At 36.9% G+C, this 22,419-nt stretch overlaps 1 protein-coding gene across 1 annotated transcript in view; it reads right to left on the bottom strand.

Moving 5' to 3' along the window:
• Positions 1–22,419, bottom strand: part of LOC136866882 (uncharacterized) — a 240,950-nt gene that overhangs the window by 163,103 nt on the left and 55,428 nt on the right. The window contains exon 6 of the mRNA XM_068226881.1: positions 229–464. Coding sequence (XP_068082982.1) covers positions 229–464 — 236 coding nt within the window. The remainder of the gene's footprint in view (positions 1–228; positions 465–22,419) is intronic.

The raw sequence follows: 22,419 nt of genomic DNA, 5'->3' as shown, positions 1-22,419 counted from the left end.
TGAAGCCACTGGTTAACTGCTAGTTTAATATAAAAAAATTAGAGTGTTTGATATACATGATGGCGAGACATACACTAGTAAATATGGTATCTTTAAAAAATACATGCAGTCTAACAACACAAAATGCCACTTGAGAGAGTTTTGAACCGACTGTGAAAATTGAGTACAAAATCTCTGTTTAGTTCTCTTAGCTTAATTGGGTTTAAAGTACACAGTATTTTACTATACCTGTGTTATAGGCTGTAATTTCACTTTCATTGGTGGGCAGCGTGGCAAGTCATTTTTATCACTATCTGATGGACCTGATTCTTGTCTGTTTCGTTTGTTCATTTCATCAACATGTCTTTCCAAGGACTTAGGGTCTTGTTTGGATCCTCCCATTCCATCTGTATCACCCTGACCACCAATATCATTATTTTCATTCCCATCATTGTCATCAAAGTCTTCATTAAAGCCAAGATCATCTGTTCATTGGAAACCAAATAGCATTCAGATTAATATTTAGCTTTTCAAGACTTGAAATAGGTTTTCAGCTTATTAGGTCATATTGAGTACTGAAGAACAGGAAGCTCAGCATGTATGATATTAACCCTTGAAGTGGCTAGTGGCAGCAATATTTTACCGGTATTGCAGACTCTTAGAATAAATTGTGTTAAAAATCATTGACATGTTATACATACATAAACAGCACACCCTTTTATCCTCAAAAGTACAAGGAATAAGATGACGATGATACTAAAGCTGTTATTTATCATCCACAAAGTGTAAGACCAAAAATTTATTGAATTTGTTTATATGATTTATTTTTGCAAAAGTTTTGCTATATATAATATGTTTATATTTAGGTAAATTTAAAAAAATGGCATATACAAAAGGAGCACCAGTTCATAGTAAATATTTGCATACTGCTATATAGTTTTATAATACTGTCCTTAGCTAGAAAAATTATACAACAATTTATACAACAACTAGCTGATGTATCCGTGCTTTGCTATGGGATTCTCAGAAAGACTGACTTTGTGGTTTTTCTAACTGAAATCAACATAGGTCATTACAAAAACGTAAGTATGAATGTAGCGATTAAAAACAATGCTATAATATAAAATACTCGATCAAATGGAAAGCCGCACGTTTAATCACTTTTAATGAACAGTGCTGCGGTTAGATTGCGGTGCCAATCTAATAGTCCAAAGTTCCAGAGCTTGGATGACCAGGCCGCAGATTGCCATGAACACTCATCTGTCATTATACCGCTAAATATGCACACTGTTCATTCCAATCAGTATCTCAGAGTAGGGATTGAATAGCCCGAATGCTATGATGATCCAGTGTGTTACGTACCAGTAGTATCAGAAAATTTATAAACCAGGGGAATGGCATGCTAAAGAAGAAAGTTATCTAACACACCAGCTATTTCCCATCAATATTCAGGCAGGCTGTTATACTCTGTCCGACTGGGTGAGTTGACCGTGTGGTTAGCGGTGCGCAGCTGTGAGCTTGCATCCGAGAGATAGTGGATTCGAACCCCATTGTCGGCAGCGCTGAAGATGGTATTCCGTGGTTTCCCACTTTCACACCAGTCAAATGTTGAGCCTGTACCTTAATTAAGGCCTAAGTCACTCCTAGCCCTTTCCTATCCCATCATCGCCATAAAACCTATCTATGTCGGTGCGACGGAAATCAAATAAAAATACTCTGTACGCAGCAGTAATCCTATCTACCGGAAATGAGGGGAAACAGAAGACACAAAGCACATCACAACAAACAATGGTCAATGTAATGTTATTGTTGATCAGTGTTATGAGCTTTCTATATTGTAGGCCTACACATTTAGTTTTCTTTCGACTCTGTGATTTGTAAAATATTTTATACCGTAAACTGTAGTTTTTTATTCTCCGACTTTACATACCGATTTTCATTAAATACTGTTTACCCATTTTTCTCGTTACTCGGCGCTGATATGGACTTAGTAACAAAAATTCAAATTCATGACTATCTTGGTGATCATATCCAGTATGGTAACAATGTATAAGACATGAATAATAGGAAATTTAATACTATATAACCTTAGTTATCTAGCATTCATTGACTACCCTTCTAATCTATATATATATAAAGTAGCTTGTCCTGACTGACTGACTGATTCATCATCGCCGAGCCAAAACTACTGGACATAAAGAAATGAAATTTTGGGGATATATTCATATTAAGATGTAGGTGCTCGCTAAGAGAGTGTTTTTGGATATTCCGTCGCTAAGGGGGTGAAAAAGGGGGGTAAAATTTTAAAATGAGTGTGTCTATATCTCAAAACTTTAAAAGTTTACAGATGTGAAAATTGGTATTTAGAATCTTCTTTAAAAATAAGGAAATACGTATTTTTTTGTTTTCAGAAAATCCCAATAGGAGGGGTGAAAAAGGGGTTGAATGCCTTTAATCAGGATACCGGTACCTATATCTCAGAAATTGAAGATATTACAGACCTCAAAATTGGTACTTTTGATCTCTTTCAAAAATAAAGAAGCACATATTTTTTTGTTTTTGGAAAATCCAATTAATGCGAGGGTGAAAAGGGGGGTGAATTTTTAAAATGAGTGCATCTATATCTCAAAAGTTTTAAAGTTTAGAGATGTAAAAATTGGTATTTGGAATCTTTATTAATAATAAAGGAACACGTATTTTTTTGTTTTCGGAAAATCCCAATAAGAAGGGAGAAAAGGGGTGAAAAAGGGGTAGAATGCCTTTAAAGAGAATACTTATATCTTAGAAACTGAAGATATTACAGGCCTGAAAATTGGTATTTGGGATCTCCTTTAAAAATAAAGAAACGCGCATTTTTTGTTTTTAGAAAATCCAATTAATGGTGGGGGTAAAAGGGGGATGATTTTTTAATATGAGTGTATCTATACGTCAAAACTTTTAAAGTTTATAGATGTAAACATTGGTATTTAGAATGTCCTTTAAAAATAAGGAAACACGTATTTTTTGTTTTTGGAAAATCCAATTAATCGGAGGGTGAAAAGGGGGTGAATTTTTAAAATGAGTGAATCTATATCTCCAAACTTTTAAAGTTTGCAGATGTAAAAATTGGTATTTAGAATCTTCATTAAAAATAAAGAAACACGTATTTTTTTGTTTTCGGAAAATCGCAATAGGAGGAGTGAAAAGGGGTGAAAAGCGGTTGAATCCTTTAATGAGGCTACTTATATCTCAGAAACTGAAGATATTACAGATCTGAAAATTGGTGTTTGGGATCTCTTTTAAAAATAAAGATACACGTATTTTTTGTTTTTGGAAAATCCAATTAGTGCGGGGTGAAAAGGGGGTGATTTTTTAAAATGAGTGTATCTATATCTCAAAACTTTATAGTTTATAGACGTAAAAATTGGTATTTAGAATCTCCTTTAAAAATAAAGAAACACGTATTCTTTTGTTTTCGGAAAATCCCAATAGGAAGGGTGTAAAAGGGTGAGTAATGGGTTGAATGCCTTTAATGAGGCTGCTTATATTTCAGAACCTGAAGATATTACAGACCTGAAAATTTGTATTTGGGATCTACTTTAAAAGTAAAGAAACACGTATTTTTTCGTTTTTGGAAAATCCAAATATTGGGGGGTGAAAAGGGGGGGTGAATTTTTAAAATGAGTGTGTCTACATCTTAAAACTTTAAAATTTACAGATGTAAAATTGGTACTTAGATTCTCCTCTAAAAATAAAGGAACACGTCTTTTTCTGTTTCCTTAAATCCCAATAGGAGGGGTTTAAAAGGTGAAAAATGGGTTGAATGCCTTTAATAAGGATACATATATCTCAGAAACGAAAGATATTACAGAACTGAAAATTTGTATATGGGATCTCCTTTAAAAATAAAGAAACACGTATTTTTTAGTTTTTGGAAAATCCAATTAATGGCGGTTAAACAGGAGTGACAAAATGGGGTGAATTTTTTGAAAGACTATATCTACAGAATATCTTGGAAACGTAAAATGTTACAGACGTAAAAAGAGGGTGTTTGGAATCTCCTGTAAATGTAAAGAAACATATGTGATTTGTTTTGGGAAACTCCATTTAAAGGGAACTCAAAAGGGGTGAAATTTTAAAATGAGAATTTTTACAGTATATCTCAAAAAACTTAACATGTTACAGAAGTGAAAAATGGTATTTTTTATCTCTATAAAACATAAATAAACGTGTATTTTTAGTTTTCGGAAATACCACTTGGGTGGAGCGGGGGGGGGGGGGGTAAAAGTGACTGAAAATGGTGTTGAATTCTTTTAGTTAGGCTATTGATATCTAAAATATGAAGATATTACAGACGTGAAATTTGATATTTGGAATCTGCTTTAAAAGTAAAGAAACACGTATTGTCGGAAAATCCAATATGGGGGGGGGGGTGAAAGAATTGAAATATTAATTGACTTAATTGTATGAGAATACATACATCTAATAAAAACTAAAGTTGTTACAGACGTGATAATTCGTATTTGGATCTCCTTTAAAAACAAAGAAAAACGCGTTTGGGGGGGGGGGGGCGGGGAACCATCTTGGAGGGCGGGAGTGTCAAGGAGTTGAATTCCTTTAATGAGGACACATAAATCAAAAACTGAAGAATTTTGAGTCGTGATAATTGGTATTTAGGAGATCCTTTACTATTAAAGAAACAAGTATTTTTTGCGGGAAAATTCACTTGGTGAGGGGGGGAGTAGTGTGAAATGAAGTGCAAAAAGTAAATTATTTTTATGGGGATACTGATATCTCAAAGCTGAAGGTAATAGACGTGAACATTGGTGTTTGGCATCTCCCTTAAACATAAAGAAACAAGCCTTCTTTTAATTTTTCGTCGGGGGGGGGGGGGGAGGTGGCGTTAAATAAACTTAACGGCGGTGGGGTGTAGAAGGAGGTGAGACCAATTGATTTTACTGTTATTAATGTACTTATAAGGATCCTCCGTTGCCCAGACGCAAGCGTGCCGGCCTCTCACAGCTGGGTTCCGTGGTTCAAATCCCGTTCGCTCCATGTGTCATTCGTGCTGGACAAAACGGAGGCGGGACAGGTTTTTCTCCGGATACTCCGGTTTTCCCTGTCATCAGCCATTCCAGCAACACATAATAATAATAATAATAATAATAATAATAATAATAATAATAATAATAATAATAATAATAATAATAATAATAATGTTCCGGACCGTCGTCAAATGTGCGGACCGCGCTGGAAACGGCTCCTGGACGGGTAATGACTAAGAATGCAGCCTGGCCGCGGGTTCAGTGCCGCCAAGGCACCGAATATGACACCACGCTGGATCTCCTGAAGGATTTTATCCATATTAAAAATGATTATAGGAAAAGATGGCACAGATTTACGGACCCAACTGACCGGGAGGAATACCTGAGCCTAACCCGGGAAGTACGAAATCGATTGCTGAAAAGGAAGATTGAAAAATGGGAGGAAACGTGCCGTAAAATTATAGAAAACGAGTCAGATCGGGAATTTTGGTGGATTCTCGCAGAAAACGAGTCAGATCGCGAATTTCGGAGGATTATATATCTAAAACAATAAGCATTCAATTATATATTTCAGTATAATACCGTAGCGAAGCACGGGTATCTTGCTAGTAAGAAATATTTGAGAATTACATTTTAGGCCTTCCTCTAAACTACCATTTCACTTAGCGTGAATAAAATAATTTACAGCCTAGACTATAGCGACTTATTTCCTGACTTTGCATACTGATTTTCATCAAGATAGGACTACTAATAACAACAATATTTGAGAATTAAATTTTAGGCCTTCCCCTAAACTACCATTTTTCTCAGCGTGAATACAATTATTGACAGCCTAGATTGTATCAATTTATTCCCCAACTTTGCATACCCATTTTCTTTAAAATACGACCACTAATAACATAAATAGTTGAGAATTCAATTTTAGGCCTTCCCCTAAACTACCATTTCACTCAGCGTGAGTAAAATAATTTATAGCCTAGATTGTAGCGGCTCATCCCCAGACTTCACATACCGATTTTCATTAGACCACTAATAACATAAATAATTGAGAATTCAATTTTAGGCCTTCCCCTAAACTACCATTTTACTGAGCGTGAGTAAAATGATTTATAGCCTAGATTGTAGAGGCTCATCCCCCGACTTCACATACCGATTTTCATTAAATTCTCTTCAACCGTTTTCTCGTGATGCGTGTACATACAGACAGACAGACAGACAGACAGACAGACAGACAGACAGACAGACAGACAGACAGACAGACAGACAGACAGACAGACAGACAGACAGACAGAAATTACGGAAAAGTAAAAAGTGCATTTTCTTGTTACTATAGACATGACCGATACAGAAATACCATTATTTTCAAATTCTGAGCAATGTACAGGCAAAACTTTTATTTTATGTATATAGATTGTATGCTACCACCTGTACATTTCACTAAGAGTCACTTGGGTGGGTCTTTCTTTTTACTCCACAATTGTCAGGCCTCCAGAAGTACACTAGTTTATGACAACACCCCTGGTGAATACCACTATTACATCATGGACACCAGAATGTAGACTTCTTCTTCTTATTTTCTTGCAAGCACACAACACATAGGCGATTGTTATTCTGTGGCAATTTTTCGAGAGCATCAGAGGGGCCTCCTGCATGACCTGTTGGCCTCACTACTGAAATTGGGAACTGTTCATTTAGCAATCCCCTAACTATACTGACTATGAAGTCTCATCTTGCTAAAGGCTTATCAGCGTTCTTCATGTACAGGATGTATGCGTCAAATAATATCATATCTAGAAGATTTGAAAAAATTTGATTCCAGTACCTTCTGGTGGGTCTGGAACAAGTGGCATGGAAAATGCACTTATCTTTATTATCTACACCTCCATGAAGACATTGTACTTATGAATCTCTAGTGATTTCAACCCTTCATTTCCCTTTCGACTCCTTACAACATTGTCCTCAGCATGACATCTCGTTGTGAGATAATAAACTGGTTTCCGTGTTTTTGTCTCTTTATAAGTAACCAGTAGAACATCACCTTGCCTAAAGTAAACAGTTTGCCTAGGTTCAAGTTTTGTAACTAAAACAATCTGAGACAGTCCCTCTGAAGATTTACTCGCTGTTCCTGTGAGGAAATGATTCAGTATTGCTGACATATATCAACACTTCAGATTGATATCAGAAGGAAAACTGGCAACTAAATATAGCTGGCTCAGCTGAGGCATACATGTGGCTGGCCGCTGAGTATGTAGCAGCTAGTACAAGACAGCAAGATTATGATGCTACTTTGGCAATGATTTACACTAGATTAGTGCAAGATGCTATTATGACCGAACATTTCTCCTTCAATTGATTCGTAATTAGCACATTTTGATAAATAATAATTCAATTATCGAAATAAAATAAAGAGCATATCAAAACACCTGATATCAAACAAAGTGATTCATTCTCAGAGCAGAAAGATCATATACAGTATAATGTTCAAAAATTGTATAAAGAAGAATGTTCTTGAAAGTTGTGAAAAGGATCACTAATGTTATATGTAGAAGTGGATGTGATAAAGAGAATAAGGACAGAAGGAAAATTCTAGCTCTAGATAAACATAGGCTACATCTGAAGAAGCCATGTTCTAATGTCCACTGCTCCACTCTCCAAATAGCCTGTGGTATCTGATCAGTCCATGACTAATATCTTCCATGCACTATAATACAGAGTAGAATAGTCTGCATTCAATGATAGAATAACTGACAAACCAGCAGCACCAACTGTTCCATTTATAGCAAATGCAAATGGAGTGGTACTCAGAACTGATACTTGAGGGACTCCATTTTCCTGAATGTGGTTTAGCGAATATTGCCTCTCTACTCAGACTTGGAATAGACAAAGTAACAGAACATTTGCAATAGACACTGGCAAATTTCCTCAAAATGTCCTATAATACAGGGTTAAAAGGATGTCATAACATCATGTGATATCATAGACTTCGACTAGGTCAAAGAAAATAGCCATCAAATGCTGTTGTGGAGAAAAAAGGTCCTGGATAGATCTCTCCAGACATACCAAGTGGTAAATGCAACTCAAAAGCCTCACTGATACTTGAACAACAGTCCTCTTTTCTCCTGACACCATGCAAGTCGAAGATTCACCATCCTCTCAAACAGTTTATGTACTGATTGGCAATTTGTCAGATATATTGGTTTGTAGCTCGCTACAAACTTTGGGTTATTGTCAGGCTATTAGCACTGAGATGGAAACTCAGATTTAGTTGAACACACTCAGAAGATAGTGAAGGCTATCCTCAAGATGTTTCAACATCTGGTTATAAATGTTATCTGATCCTGGAACCATGTCCTTGCAAATTGCTAAGGTGCTCTGAAATTTCTACTCTGTAAAGGGCATGTTATAATTTTCTGAAGTGTGAGTAGAGAAACTCAGATTACTGCATTCTGCCTCATGCTTCAGAGGAAGAAATAAACTTAGGATGATGATTCCCACAACCAGACACATCCATGAAGTGATCTGTTAGATGATTAGCAACTGAAGTGGTTCAGTGACAATACTGCCAGCAATGCAAATTCTTGGTACAATCTCTGTGTATGCTCAAAATGCATCAGAGTTTAGTCACCATTTGAGATGATGGATGTGTTGTCCTTTTTTCTTGCTGCTGAATGGATATTTTGTGAACAAAATCTTGTACAACACCTGAAGATTCAGTTGCAGCCAAATCTGCATCTTCCAATTTAATCACAGTGTCTTAATAATGATGCCACATTGGACTACTTGAGTCATTCTATGTTCACTTTCACTTTGAAGCTTGTACTGTTTGCTTCTTGTGATCTTCCCAGTACTTTTCAATTTGTTCTGACTGATTGTAATTTTCTCAATTTGAAATCGCTATAGCTCTTCTGTGTGTCATTTCTGCTGAAAATTTGTGAGTCTTAAGAAGGGTGTTTTTTGTTCTCATCATCTGCTATCTTGAGTCCAACTGTTTTGATATCTTACTGTATTTCATGGATCTATTGTCCTTCCTTCTTCTTTCCAAGATTTTCCCTCACTAGTTGTACTAAAATTCTGTTTGCTGGCAGTTGCAAGATGTGAAAGAAATAACGGTACAACATTCTTTTTTTCTTCATTGTGCTGGTGACTGGGTCAATCTTTCGATAGCCAATTTAATTAGAAAGGATTCTCCAGGCACCTTTGGCCTGGTATTTTTTATTTATGTAAGTTCTGTTGATTCTTCTTTCAGTTTTGAGGAGCTGATCAGTTCTTTTTTTGTTTTTAATTTGGAACAGGGTTTCCCAAGCGTAAGTGGCTTCCGAGATAGTTACAGTTTTATAGCGTTGGATCCTTGGTGTCTATCGACAGGCATTTTTGATCATACATTGACCAGGTTAGAAATTGGGCTTTCTTCATTTCTGTTAGTTCTTTTTATCCATGTTTCCTTCTTGTTTAAGTTGTATGGGATGATTTCTCGAGGACAGCCTATTTAAATTGTAGAACTACATTAAATTTTTTATTATTTATAAAGACGTTATGGTTTATGAAGGGGATTCATGGGTATGATCTCAGTGTTCTCAAAGGCTGTTTGTATTCCTAGTTTTAGGGCAATTATTTGGAGACTGGTGATCTGGCACAAACTTCTTCCAAGTTAGGGCTAAGAGAGCTAAATCATAAGCAAATCCCAGGCATTTTGTTCTTATTGAGGGTTTTGCTCCAATTTTGATTGTAGGTGGGTTTCCTTTTTGCCAAAGTTTCATGATGTTATTGAGACCCATACTGAAAAGCTGTGGAGATAATCCTTCACCTTGTCACAGGATGAGGATGATGATGTTTATGATAATATGGTCACAGAAACTGAGTATAGGCATTTTTATTTGACATCATGTAGGCTGCCTACACATCAGTTTTGATGCTCTGCTTTCCTCTACTACATGACACAGTGAACAAGATCTCTGATGGGTGATATATGGCTGAATTTCAATTAATGGACATTCCTTTTCTACATACATACATTATCATTATAGACTGTTATGCCTTTCAGCGTTCAGTCTGCAAGCCTCCATGAATTTCCTAAACGTCGCCACAATCCTCTATTTGCAATGAGTGCTGTGGCCTCATTTAGTTCTATACCTCTTATCTTTAAATCGTTAGAAACTGAGTCTAACCATCGTCTTCTTGGTCTCTCTCTACTTCTCTTACCCTCCATAACAGAGTCCATTATTCTCCTAGGTAACCTATCCTCCTCCATTTGCTTCACATGACCCCACCACCGAAGCCGGTTTATGCGTACAGCTTCATCCATCGAGTTCATTCCTAAATTACCCTGTATCTCCTCATTCCAAATACCCTCCTGCCATTATTCCCACCTGTTTGTACCAGCAAACATTCTCGTTACTTTCATGTCAGTTACTTCTAACTTATGAATAAGATATCCTGAGTCCACCCAGCTTTCGTTCCCGTATGAATGAATGAATGAATGAATGAATGAATGAATGAATGAATGAATGAATGAATGAATGAATGAATGAATGAATGAATGAATGAATGAATGAATGAATGAATGAATGAATGAATGAATGAATGAATACTGATCTGCATTTAGGGCAGTTGCCCAGGTGGCAGATTCTCTATCTGTTGCCTTCCTAGCCTTTTTCTAAATGATTTCAAAGAAATTTGAAATTTATTGAACATCTCCCTTAGTAAGTTATTCCAATCCCTAACTCCACTTCCTATAAATGAATATTTGCCCCAGTTTGACCTCTTGAATTCCAACTTTATCTTCATATTGTGATCTTCCCTACTTTTATAAACGCCACTCAAACTTATTCGTCTACTAATGTCATTCCACGCCATCTCTCCGCTGACAGCTCGGAACATACCACTTAGTCGAGCAGCTCTTCTTTTTTCTCTCAATTCTTCCCAACCCAAACTTTGCAACATTTTTGTAACGCTACTCTTTTGTTGGAAATAACCCAGAACAAATCGAGCAGCTTTTCTTTGGATTTTTTCCAGTTCTGGTGAGGGTCCCATACACTGGAACCATACTCTAGTTGGGGTCTTACCAGAGACTTATATGCCCTCTCCTTTACATCCTTACTACAACCCCCAAACACCCTCATAACCATGTACAGAGATCTGTACCCTTTATTTACAATCCCATTTATGTGATTACCCCAATGAAGATCTTTCCATATATTAACACCCAGATACTTACAATGATCCCCAAAAGGAACTTTCACCCCATCAATGCAGTAATTAAAACTGAGAGGACCTTTCCTATTTGTGAAAATCACAACTTGACTTTTAACCCCGTTTATCAACATACCATTGCCTGCTGTCCATCTCATAACATTTTCGAGGTCACGTTGCAGTTGCTCACAATCTTGTAACTTATTTATCACTCTATAGAGAATAACATCATCCACAAAAAGCCTTACCTCTGATTCCACTCCTTTACATATATCATTTATATATATAAGAAAATATAAAGATCCGATAATACTGCCTTGATGAATTCCCCTCTTAATTATTACAGGGTCAGATAAAGCTTCACCTGAAGATGGTTTTCCGTGGTTTCCCATTTTCACACCAGGCAAATGCTGGGGCTGTACCTTAATTAAGGCCACGGCCGCTTCCTTCCAACTCCTAGGCCTTTCCTATCCCATCGTCGCCATAAGACCTATCTGTGTCGGTGCGATGTAAAGCCCCTAGCAAAAAAAAAAAAAAGCTTCACCTACTCTAATTCTCTGAGATCTATTTTCTAGAAATATAGCAACCCATTTGGTCACTCTTTTGTCTAGTCCAATTGCACTCATTTTTGAAAGTAGTCTCCCATGATCCACCCTATCAAATGCTTTAGACAGGTCAATCGCGATACAGTCCATTTGACCTCTGCTATATCTTGCTGGAATCCTACAAGTTGAGCTTCAGTGGAATAACCTTTCCTAAAACCGAACTGCCTTCTATCGAACCAGTTATTAATTTCACAAATATGTCTAATATAATCAGAAAGAATGCCTTCCCAAAGCTTACATACAATGCACGTCAAACTTACTGGCCTGTAATTTTCAGCTTTATGTCTATCACCCTTTCCTTTATACACAGGGGCTACAATAGCAACTCTCCATTCATCTGGTGTAGCTCCTCCGACCAAACAATAATCAAATAAGTACTTCAGATATGGTACTATATCCCAACCCATTGTCTTTAGTATATCCCCAGAAATCTGATCAATTCCAGCCGCTTTTCTAGTTTTCAACTTTTGTATCTTACTGTAAATGTCATTGTTATCATATGTAAATTTTATTACTTCTTTGGCCTTAGTCCCCTCCTCTATCTCGACATTATCCTTGTAACCAACAATCTTTACATACTGCTGACTGAATACTTCTGCCTTTTGAAGATCCTCACATACACACTCCCCTTGTTCATTAATTATTCCTGGAATGTCCTTCTTGGAACCTGTTTCTGCCTTAAAATACCTATACATACCCTTCCACTTTTCATTAAAATTTGTATGACCACCAATTATGCTTGCCATCATGTTATCCTTAGCTGTCTTCTTTGCTAGATTCAATTTTCTAGTAAGTTCCTTCAATTTCTCCTTACTTCCACAGCCATTTCTAACTATTTCTTTCCAGTCTGCACCTCCTTCTTAGTCTCTTTATTTCTCTATTATAATAAGGTGGGTCTTTACCATTCCTTACCACCCTTAAAGGTACAAACCTGCTTTCGCATTCCTCAACAATTTCTTTAAACCCATCCCAGAGTCTGTTTACATTTTTATTTACTGTTTTCCACCGATCATAGTTACTTTTTAGAAACTGCCACATGCCTGCTTTATCAGCCATATGGTACTGCCTAATAGTCCTACATTTAAGACCTTCCTTTCTATTGCATTTATTTTTAACTACCACAAAAATAGCTTCATGATCACTAATACCATTTATTACTTCAGTTTCCCTATAGAGGTCATCTGGTTTTATCAGCACCACATCCAGGATATTTTTCCCCCTGGTTGGTTCCATCACTTTCTGAATCAGCTGGCCTTCCCATATTAACTTATTTGCCATTTTTGGTCATGCATCCTGTCGTTCGCATTTCCTTCCCAATTGACATCTGGCAAATTCAGATCTCCCGGTACAATCACATTTCTTTCCATGTCGTTTCCTACATAGCTGACTATCCTATCAAATAATTCTGAATCTGCGTCAGTGCTACCCTCTCCTGATCTGTACACTCCAAATATATCAAGTTGCCTATTATCTTTAGAAATGAGCCTTACACCCAGAATTTCATGTGTCTCATCTTTAACTTTTTTGTAACTTACAAATTCTTCTTTCACCAGAATGAACACTCCCCCTCCCACCATTCCTATCCTATCTCTACGATACACACTCCGGTGCGGTGAGAAAATTTCTGCATCCATAATATCATTTCTCAGCCATGATTCAACTCCTATTACAATATCTGGTATTATCTATTAAATTAATTCTATTCCTTTCTTTACAATACTTCTACAGTTCAACACTAACAATTTTATGTCATCCCTACTTGATTTCCAGTTTCCTGTTCCCTTATCACCACTCCCTACGTCATCCCGTTTCCCTGAATGTACCTCCCTATTACCCTTCCAAACAAATTTCCTAACTTATACGTACCACTGCGGTTTAAGTGAAGGCCATCAGAGCGCAGATCCCTATCTCCTACCCACCCATTAGGATCTAGAAATTTCACTCCCAGTTTCCCACATACCCACTCCATAGTCTCATTTAAATCCCCAATCACCCTCCAGTCAGTATCCCTCCTACACAGTATTCCACTAATAACAATCTCCGCTTTCTTAAACTTCACCCGTGCTGCATTTACCAGATCCCACACATCTCCAACTATGTTGGTACTTATATCAGCTTGCCTTACGTTGTTGGTACCAACGTGAAACACTACCACCTTCTCCTTCCCCTCCTCCCTCTCTTCTACTTTCCTCAACATCTTCCTCAACCTAATTCCTGGATAACATTCTACCCTGGTTCCCTTTCCTCCGCACACTTTCCCCACGTGTCTAACGATGGAATCCCCCATGACCAGAGCCTCAACCCTACCCACCTCATTTGATCCCCTCCACTCCTGGTCAGCCCTGTCTTTCCTGATAGCTGCAGAAGCTACTTCCTCCTCCCTTTTCTCCTTCCCATGACCCTGTTCCACCTGTCTTTTCTTATCCTCTACTCTACATTTCCCTTTCCTACCTTTTCCCTTCCTCCTACTTCCACACATCTCACCAACAGTTCGCTGTCCCTCATCTTTCCTCTGTTGTTCTACCTGGAGTGACTCGTACCGATTTCGCACAGACACCTGTCCTGAATTCTGATCCTGAATAGAGCCCATTAGAGAACATTAGACCACCTGTCTTCTTCAACTCCCCCCTTTCCTTCCCCTCCCTCTTGTACACCTACTGTAAGCTGTACATTGTTTGAGGGAGTCCTATCTTCCTTCCTGTCTTCTGTGAGAATCCTAATTATTTCCCTCAAACTTTCCAACTCCTCCCCCATACCCCTCAATGCCTCGCCACACCCACAGTTCGTACACTCGCGCTCCTTAGCCATTCTTTACGGAAAAAATGAAATTAAAACTAAAATAACTTATTTGCAAAAAATAAATGAACGGAGGGATATATTGTCTGGGATAGTACTCAAAGATCACACAATAAGGTAATTAATATACGACTACACTACAATACTACTTAGTCGTGCTCTATTTTTTATCCTACAACCCCTAACAGGATAAAAACTGCTGTTAATTACTGAATATGAAAGTAATACCCAAGAACTACACAATTCCAAACTGCAATTAAGCCTATCCTAATTACAACAACAGTATTTTAGTACGAGTTTCTACGGATACCTCTACTACACCAGTACTACACAAATATTTTACAATAATAAAATAAGCACACTAAATTCTAATAGGATATTACTCATATACTACTGTACTACAGTAGGCTACAGTAATTTTTAAACTACTTTCAGACGTATCCTAATTACAATACCGGTACCGTATGTCACTACTAAGCACAAACAGAAATGAAATTTGCAAGAACTACTGTACGGTACTCAAAAATTTCCAACGAAGCTAAATGCTTAGACAAATTATTATTAGTATTACGGTTTAATACACACGAAAGATAACATACGAATATAGCATGCAAGATACGGCACTATCTAAATGTACTGTATCTATACTACAATGTATCTACACTACCGGTACACTATACTGAGTTTATTTAAATGCTTAAGTAGCGAAAGGATTGCCGTACACGAAGAAAAACACGAATATAACTGGCTAGATACTATCTAATATATTACCGGTATACCTTATCTTCACTACAATTCTACTGAAATGTGGTTATGTGATTATTACAGCTGGTGGATTACTATTATTTTCCCTACTCCATGGGACGGAGAATAAAAGTGTCCTTAATTAGGCCTACTGAAAAATACTAGGTTGTCTACAATAATTTCTCAAATATTTCTATCAAAACTACTCCTACTACTTCAGGGACTTGAACTGCAATTACTGGGATATAATAATTTATTTAACGCGCACAATGTGCAAAGAATTACTGTATAAAACATTAGTCTTCGTTGCAAAATTTCACCAGTGATTCTGATCGCTGTTTACAATTTAAAATATGGTACCTAGTACAGTGTGCACCACATCTTAAACATACACAGTTCAAACCTGGTTCATGATAACGCTTTATATTACACAGTTTATAATGGAACCCATGAACGGAGAGCCTTGTCAGCAGGTGTCGCAGTTCATATCCACCTTGAACCCACTCGCGATTTAGCATGGCATCGGTAGAGTAGAAATCTTCCCAGATGTCAGCCTTCTTCGATCGTAGGTCTCGAAGCAGATGTATATAGGGTGTTGTTGCTGGAAGTAACAACTGTAACCTTAGCTCTTCCACATAAAATCCCTCTCTGGATAGCTCATACACGAGCCGGGAAGGAGAATATTTGGAGAGGCACAGAGCCCGTTTCAAGTAGATTGCCTTCAACTTCTCAATTTTATCTAACTGTTTCATACTCAAATGTTCCCAAATGTTTTCCAAGCCATATGTTGCTATAGGGCTGATTTTTAGATGAAAGAGTTTTATGGCCGTTTCTAAAGACAAGTTTCTCAGGTGCTTAATGTCAGATATTGCTTTCATAGATGCATTTAGACGGTCTATGAGATGGAGGGTGAAAACATTACCTTGGGTTTGAAAAATTACACCCAAGTATTTAAAATGCTTTACGGACTTAAGTTCTTGGTCTTCATAATAGAAGATTCCATGAGGTCCCCCTCTTCTAAACGTCATGGACACTGTTTTTTCTACATTCAGTTTGAGCTCATTTTTCTTTATCCAGCCTACTATTTGGTTGAATGATTCCTGGAGTTCCTTCTCTGACGTTGATGTTAAGACCATATCATCAGCGTACATTAATAGTTTGACGCTTTCCTGGTTTACCAAATCTACTATGTCTGCTGTCGCAATGATGAATAATAATGGACTTAACGGGTCTCCCTGTAATACCCCGGTTGTTTGTTCCAAAATAATAGATTTGGTTATGCCATCATCTACTTCTATTGAATTGTTGAGCAGTAAGTTCCTAATAAGCGGTATAAGGTAGTTCGTACTACCAATAAAACTCTCCAATTTTTCTAACAGTATGGTTCTGCTTATGGTTATGAATTTCATGTTTTTGGTCCGTATTGAACAATATATAAGTAATAATAATAATAATAACTTAAATGTTTCCACCTTTTCAATACAATATATTCACAAAATTACAAAATTATACGGTACTAGTTTCGACCCATCTAGGGGTCATCATCAGCCGTATTGGAGCAAAGATCATTTGTGGCGAAATCCTAAGACAATATTATTTTAAAGAATAACAAGTGAAATGAGATGTTATGGTAATAGTTAATAATACAAGGAATATACATAATAAGAGGTTTTTAACAAAGAATAAAGTATAAATGGGGTGTTGTAAAAATTATAATCATGGAAATCAGTAAGTTCTTGTATTGAAATGAAATATGGCTTAGGAAGAGGGCTTAAGGTGGGGCTGAAGGGTGCGGGAGAAAGTGTAATTGTCTTGGAAAAGTACCTTTGATTAAATTTAGGATTGAGTTTAGGTTGGCTGCATTATTGTTTCTGAGGAAAGTGATAAATAGATCGAAGAGTATGTTGGGTTGCTCTGAGATTTCATTGAGATTGTGACTGGCATTAAAGTATTGGTCTAGGTGTATGTAGTAATTTTCCATTATGTTCAGTAAAGGGCCCTTGTTTGCTAATATAACCATAATTTCACCAATATTGAACAAGACATGGACATCCTCATATTAGCAAACAAGGGCCCTTTACTGAACATAATGGAAAATTACTACATACACCTAGACCAATACTTTAATGCCAGTCACAATCTCAATGAAATCTCAGAGAAACCCAACATACTCTTCGATCTATTTATCACTTTCCTCAGAAACAATAATGCAGCCAACCTAAACTCAATCCTAAATTTAATCAAAGGTACTTTTCCAAGACAATTACACTTTCTCCCGCACCCTTCAGCCCCACCTTAAGCCCTCTTCCTAAGCCATATTTCATTTCAATACAAGAACTTACTGATTTCCATGATTATAATTTTTACAACACCCCATTTATACTTTATTCTTTGTTAAAAACCTCTTATTATGTATATTCCTTGTATTATTAACTATTACCATAACATCTCATTTCACTTGTTATTCTTTAAAATAATATTGTCTTAGGATTTCGCCACAAATGATCTTTGCTCCAATACGGCTGATGATGACCCCTAGATGGGTCGAAACTAGTACCGTATAATTTTGTAATTTTGTGAATATATTGTATTGAAAAGGTGGAAACATTTAAGTTATTATTATTATTATTACTCTGCTTATGGTGTCGAAAGCTTTTGAATAATCTATAAAGATGGCATGCAATTTACCCCCTGGTTTCTTTAAGGCTTCTTCTATGTCATTCTGGAGACAGCGGATAGCTAAAGTCGTTGATTTCCCTTTTCTAAATCCGAATTGCGACTCCGGTAGGTTATTTTCCACCAGTTTAATGAGACGTTTACCCACTAATGAAGTTAAAGTCTTTAGTAGAGTACACTCTAGCACTATTCCTCTATATGAGTTGGGATCTGCGGTATCACCTTTGCCTTTATATAGCATTTTAATAGTAGATTTTCTCCAGTTGTCTGGTATCCTACCTTGCCGCAAGCATTCATTCATTAGGCGAGTGATGGATTCACCCAATTTTGGGAGAGCAGCTTTAAGATGTTCATTAAAAATGTGATCTGGGCCACATGCCTTGTTATCTTTAGATGCTGTAATAGTTGATACAACCTCATTAATTGAAAATTCGTCAATTTCAGGGATTATTTGAAAAACTGGCACGAAATAATTAGTAGGTCGTGTGTCTCTCTCTTGAAGCACTGCACTCAAGTGCTTTTCCCAAACTTCCATTGGCAAGTTCCTGGAGAACTTCGGTTGTCTAGGCTTCAGAGCCAGGTAAGGATCTAGACTGGCACGTTCTGTAAGTTTCTTTTCTTCTTCCTCTCTATAATGATTTTTGGCTTCTTTTAGTACTAGTTTGTATGCTCTCCTTTTACTGGCATATATTTCAAGGAATTCTTTTGTTTTCTCTCTTCGGGCTGTATTTAATGCTTCCAGCACATCTCTACGACATTTATAGCATTCATTGGTGAACCAGGGTTGAGATTTCCTGACCACAGGTATTGTTGGTAGAGTAGCATTCTGGAGCAGCACTTCTAGATATAATGCAGCCTCATTAAGATTACCCTCTCGTAATAGGTTAAGTATTGTTTGATTATCTTCACCACAGATAAGAGACGGATTACTTTTTCTACTTATTTTTGTACGGTCTCTAACTGTATCAAGCGTACTAGGCCTATTCTCCAGCTGTAAGGAAGTTGCAACTGGTAGGTGTTTCCGTTGCGCCTCGAGAATAACCTCCTGCTTGATCGACACAAACTTAGAGTTTATAAACACCAGATCTATTGTGCTAGCACCATTATGAGACATGTAGGTATTGTGTGACAATTACTGGGATATATGAGCTTTATTATTATTAGCTAACCGCTCATAAATACTGAAAGATTGAGGGAGCGAAATATAAATTACGGATACTTTAACTACCTACTCAGAAGTACAAATGACTGGAATACAAGGTAAGCTGATTTTTATTTATATTTACTTGACTACACTACTCCCTTTGTTCACGACTGTAGCCAACAATGCAATATTTGAATATGAGGAGCGACAATAATCAATAACAATACAACGACTGTTAACTATTACCGTGTAATCTCTTTAACTACTTTTAAAATGGAAGTTTACAGGCGTATCGTGTTTTTTAATGTAGTAAATTATTACCTTTGCGATAGTTTGGACGGATATCTATACAAAATACCGGAGAAATTTCGGCGGAAGTTACGGTACTATTCCTTACGATAATCTGCCTTTGTAAGTATTATACCAACGAACCTACAGCAAAGTTGGTCTGAAAACAGACAGGTGTAAAAGATAGTTTCGTCTGGGAGCTGACTTCCTTCTTACAGACTACTGTTGATCACAACTGCAAGCTCACTGCATTAGCTTTACTACATCTTCATTCAATCTCTCTTACTATATTACCATCCTGGGAGAACACGCAACCTAAATACTTGAAATTATTCCTTTTCTGCCCTTCAAAAATCCTACTACCTCTGCTGAGTTTAAACCCTTAATCTTTGGATCTGGAGGTGACGCTCTGTCACAGAGGGAGCTCGTAAGTATGTTAACAGGTTAGAAAAAGACTTCCCTAGCAAGACTGGACACAGCTTATCTTCAACGAAAAAAATATTTAAGGGCATCAGATAGTTCACATAATGTCTCAACTGCTGACAGTGAAGTCAGCAGCCTAACCCTGATGTGGACAAGAATTTCTTCACCTATGCTGCAGGCGGACAAACGCACAGAACTCTTTATCACTAGGGCGCAGAAGTCGAGGAAAAATCCTTTTTCTCTCAATTGTCTGAAGACGAGGCAAAACATAATATATGTTCATTTTTGGTCACTGTAGAGCAGAAAATGGTTTTATTTGTCCTTTTTTGGTGTTTTTTTAATCTTATTGGTCCTTTTTAGTCTTTTTTTAGGTCTTAACAGCTTTTTTTATTTTTTTATTTTTTTATTTTTGCAAATTCACTTTCTTTTGACTATTACTGAATCATATCTGAAATGAAATGAAATGAAATGAAATGAAATGAAATGAAATGAAATGAAATGAAATGAAATGAAATGAAATGAAAAATTGAAACTAGTGCTTGAGAAAACAGGGGATATCAAATTATGCGCAAGATAAGTGAAATATGAAAGGAGAAAATTTTGTGTGAATGTTTTTGAAGAGGAAGATCTCGCTTGCTTCAAGTATGAACCCTTAACATCTGCTAATGTGCAGGGAAGTTTCTTGATGTTTTGCAATGTGCTGTCTGAAAACTGATGATCCTTTACACCTAAGAACCTGGAAATGGACTAATGTGATATAATGCAAAGCCAAATGAGGTAAGGTTTCCAAATTCCAATTTCAGTAACCCTGGTGTGGTTACCCCAAATATGATTCCAGTTATGCCAATTTCAATTTCTTTCACCAAGATGTCTATTGCAGGTTTGCTGAATTCATTCTAGGAGGAAAAAGTGTTGCATACTAAATTCTGCAAGTACTTTTTTTAACAAACATGGAATTCCTTTTTTAAATTATGTCAATCTAAAAATATATAATGTCTATAAGAAGTGTTTCACTCATATATTTTTGCACTGTATGTTTCATACCACCAGAATTCTGCCTTTTTAAACATTAAATATGTAATAAAACTAAAATTATGAATGAATTTGGATGGCATTTTCACATCATTTTTTGACAGTTTTAAGGTCCTTTTTTTTTTGGATAGTTTTAGGTTTTTATTAGTTTTTTCTTAGGCAATTTATAGATCTTCAACTTCCGAGCCCTACTTATCACTCTTATCACACAGTGAAAGTGTGTAAAAAGACAGTTACTTCTATAACAGTTCCTTTTATGTCTATTAGAATGGTACACTGAGTAGAATTGTGTAGACAAGGCAAAATTTGTCCTCTCCTACTTGACTTGATTTGAAACTTGTTTGTTTCTTTCCATATCTTATATTATCCTGTAGGGATCCTTTTCTCCTTTGTGTTTGTCCTGTGTCCTAACCTTTTACCACTCTATTCATCTTATATTTCTTCCCTTTTCCTTTATTATTCCAGCTTTCTTCTTATCGTACACTTCTGAGGTCAAGATTGAAGAACTGTCAAGATGGTCTCTCATTGAGTGTTTATGACCGCCCTTCTGATGAAGCTGGGAAGCAGAGATGATTATGGGAGGCCTGAGAAGAAAAGGGTGTAGAAGAACCGCGATTGATGATGAGAGAGCCTTTTACCGTATTTCTCCAAATCCAAGACGATATTTTTTCTCACAATCTCGCTGTAAAAATCAAGGGTTGTCTTGCATTCATGGCCTAACAGTAATGAATACCACTGGCAGCTACCACAGGAACCACACTGCTTCCCTTCACCCCCCACGTGCACATAAAATTCGACCTTTAACGCCCGCGTCTTTATTAGGCCTATAGGCTACATCGCTAGCTGGGGCAACCAGTTGTACAGTGCCTCTGCATAATGCCCCTGGCTCTCAGGAAATAGTGAAGATAGAATGACATTCCACTTGGCAGGAGACAGGCTCACAACTCGGGCAACCAGGTGAATAGATTAAAAGATGTCCCTGTATTAGCCTCTACAAAAATGTTTCTCAAATCGGCAGAATGGAATCAAAACAGGCGAGCGTTCAAATTCTTAAAAAGGCCATGGATACTCAGTGGCAGAGTTATAATATGTCTACCGTACCTGACACTTAGTAAAATTAACAATTTTACAGACAGTAGGAATACTTTCGTGATGGATCGTCATATTATAGACATGTGGAACAGGTATTTCCGGCATATTTTCAGTGGGTTCTCATTGATATTATGATGCCAATTTTAAGTCAATGGTTATTAAACACACAGAAATGAAAAATAATTGTGCAGCCACAAGAAAATACAGCATAACTAAAGCCAATGTTCTGCATTAGAGTGAAGACAAAGACGGTCTAAAAATGCATTCAGTGGCCCGCAACAAGGACGCTTTAAAGAAGTCGAAGATTAAATCGTGAGGTACGTGCATGAAAAATGCAAGGGCGGAATGGCCATTGCACGGTGCAATAAACTCATTAATTGACCATCAACGTTCGCTTCTTTATTAGGCCTATACATCGCTAGCCTCT

This window comes from Anabrus simplex, chromosome 3 (genome assembly GCF_040414725.1).
Source record: "Anabrus simplex isolate iqAnaSimp1 chromosome 3, ASM4041472v1, whole genome shotgun sequence".
Taxonomy (NCBI): domain Eukaryota; kingdom Metazoa; phylum Arthropoda; class Insecta; order Orthoptera; family Tettigoniidae; genus Anabrus; species Anabrus simplex.
The sequence above is the reverse complement of the archived record's forward strand: the minus strand, read 5'-3'. Positions and strand labels throughout refer to the sequence as shown.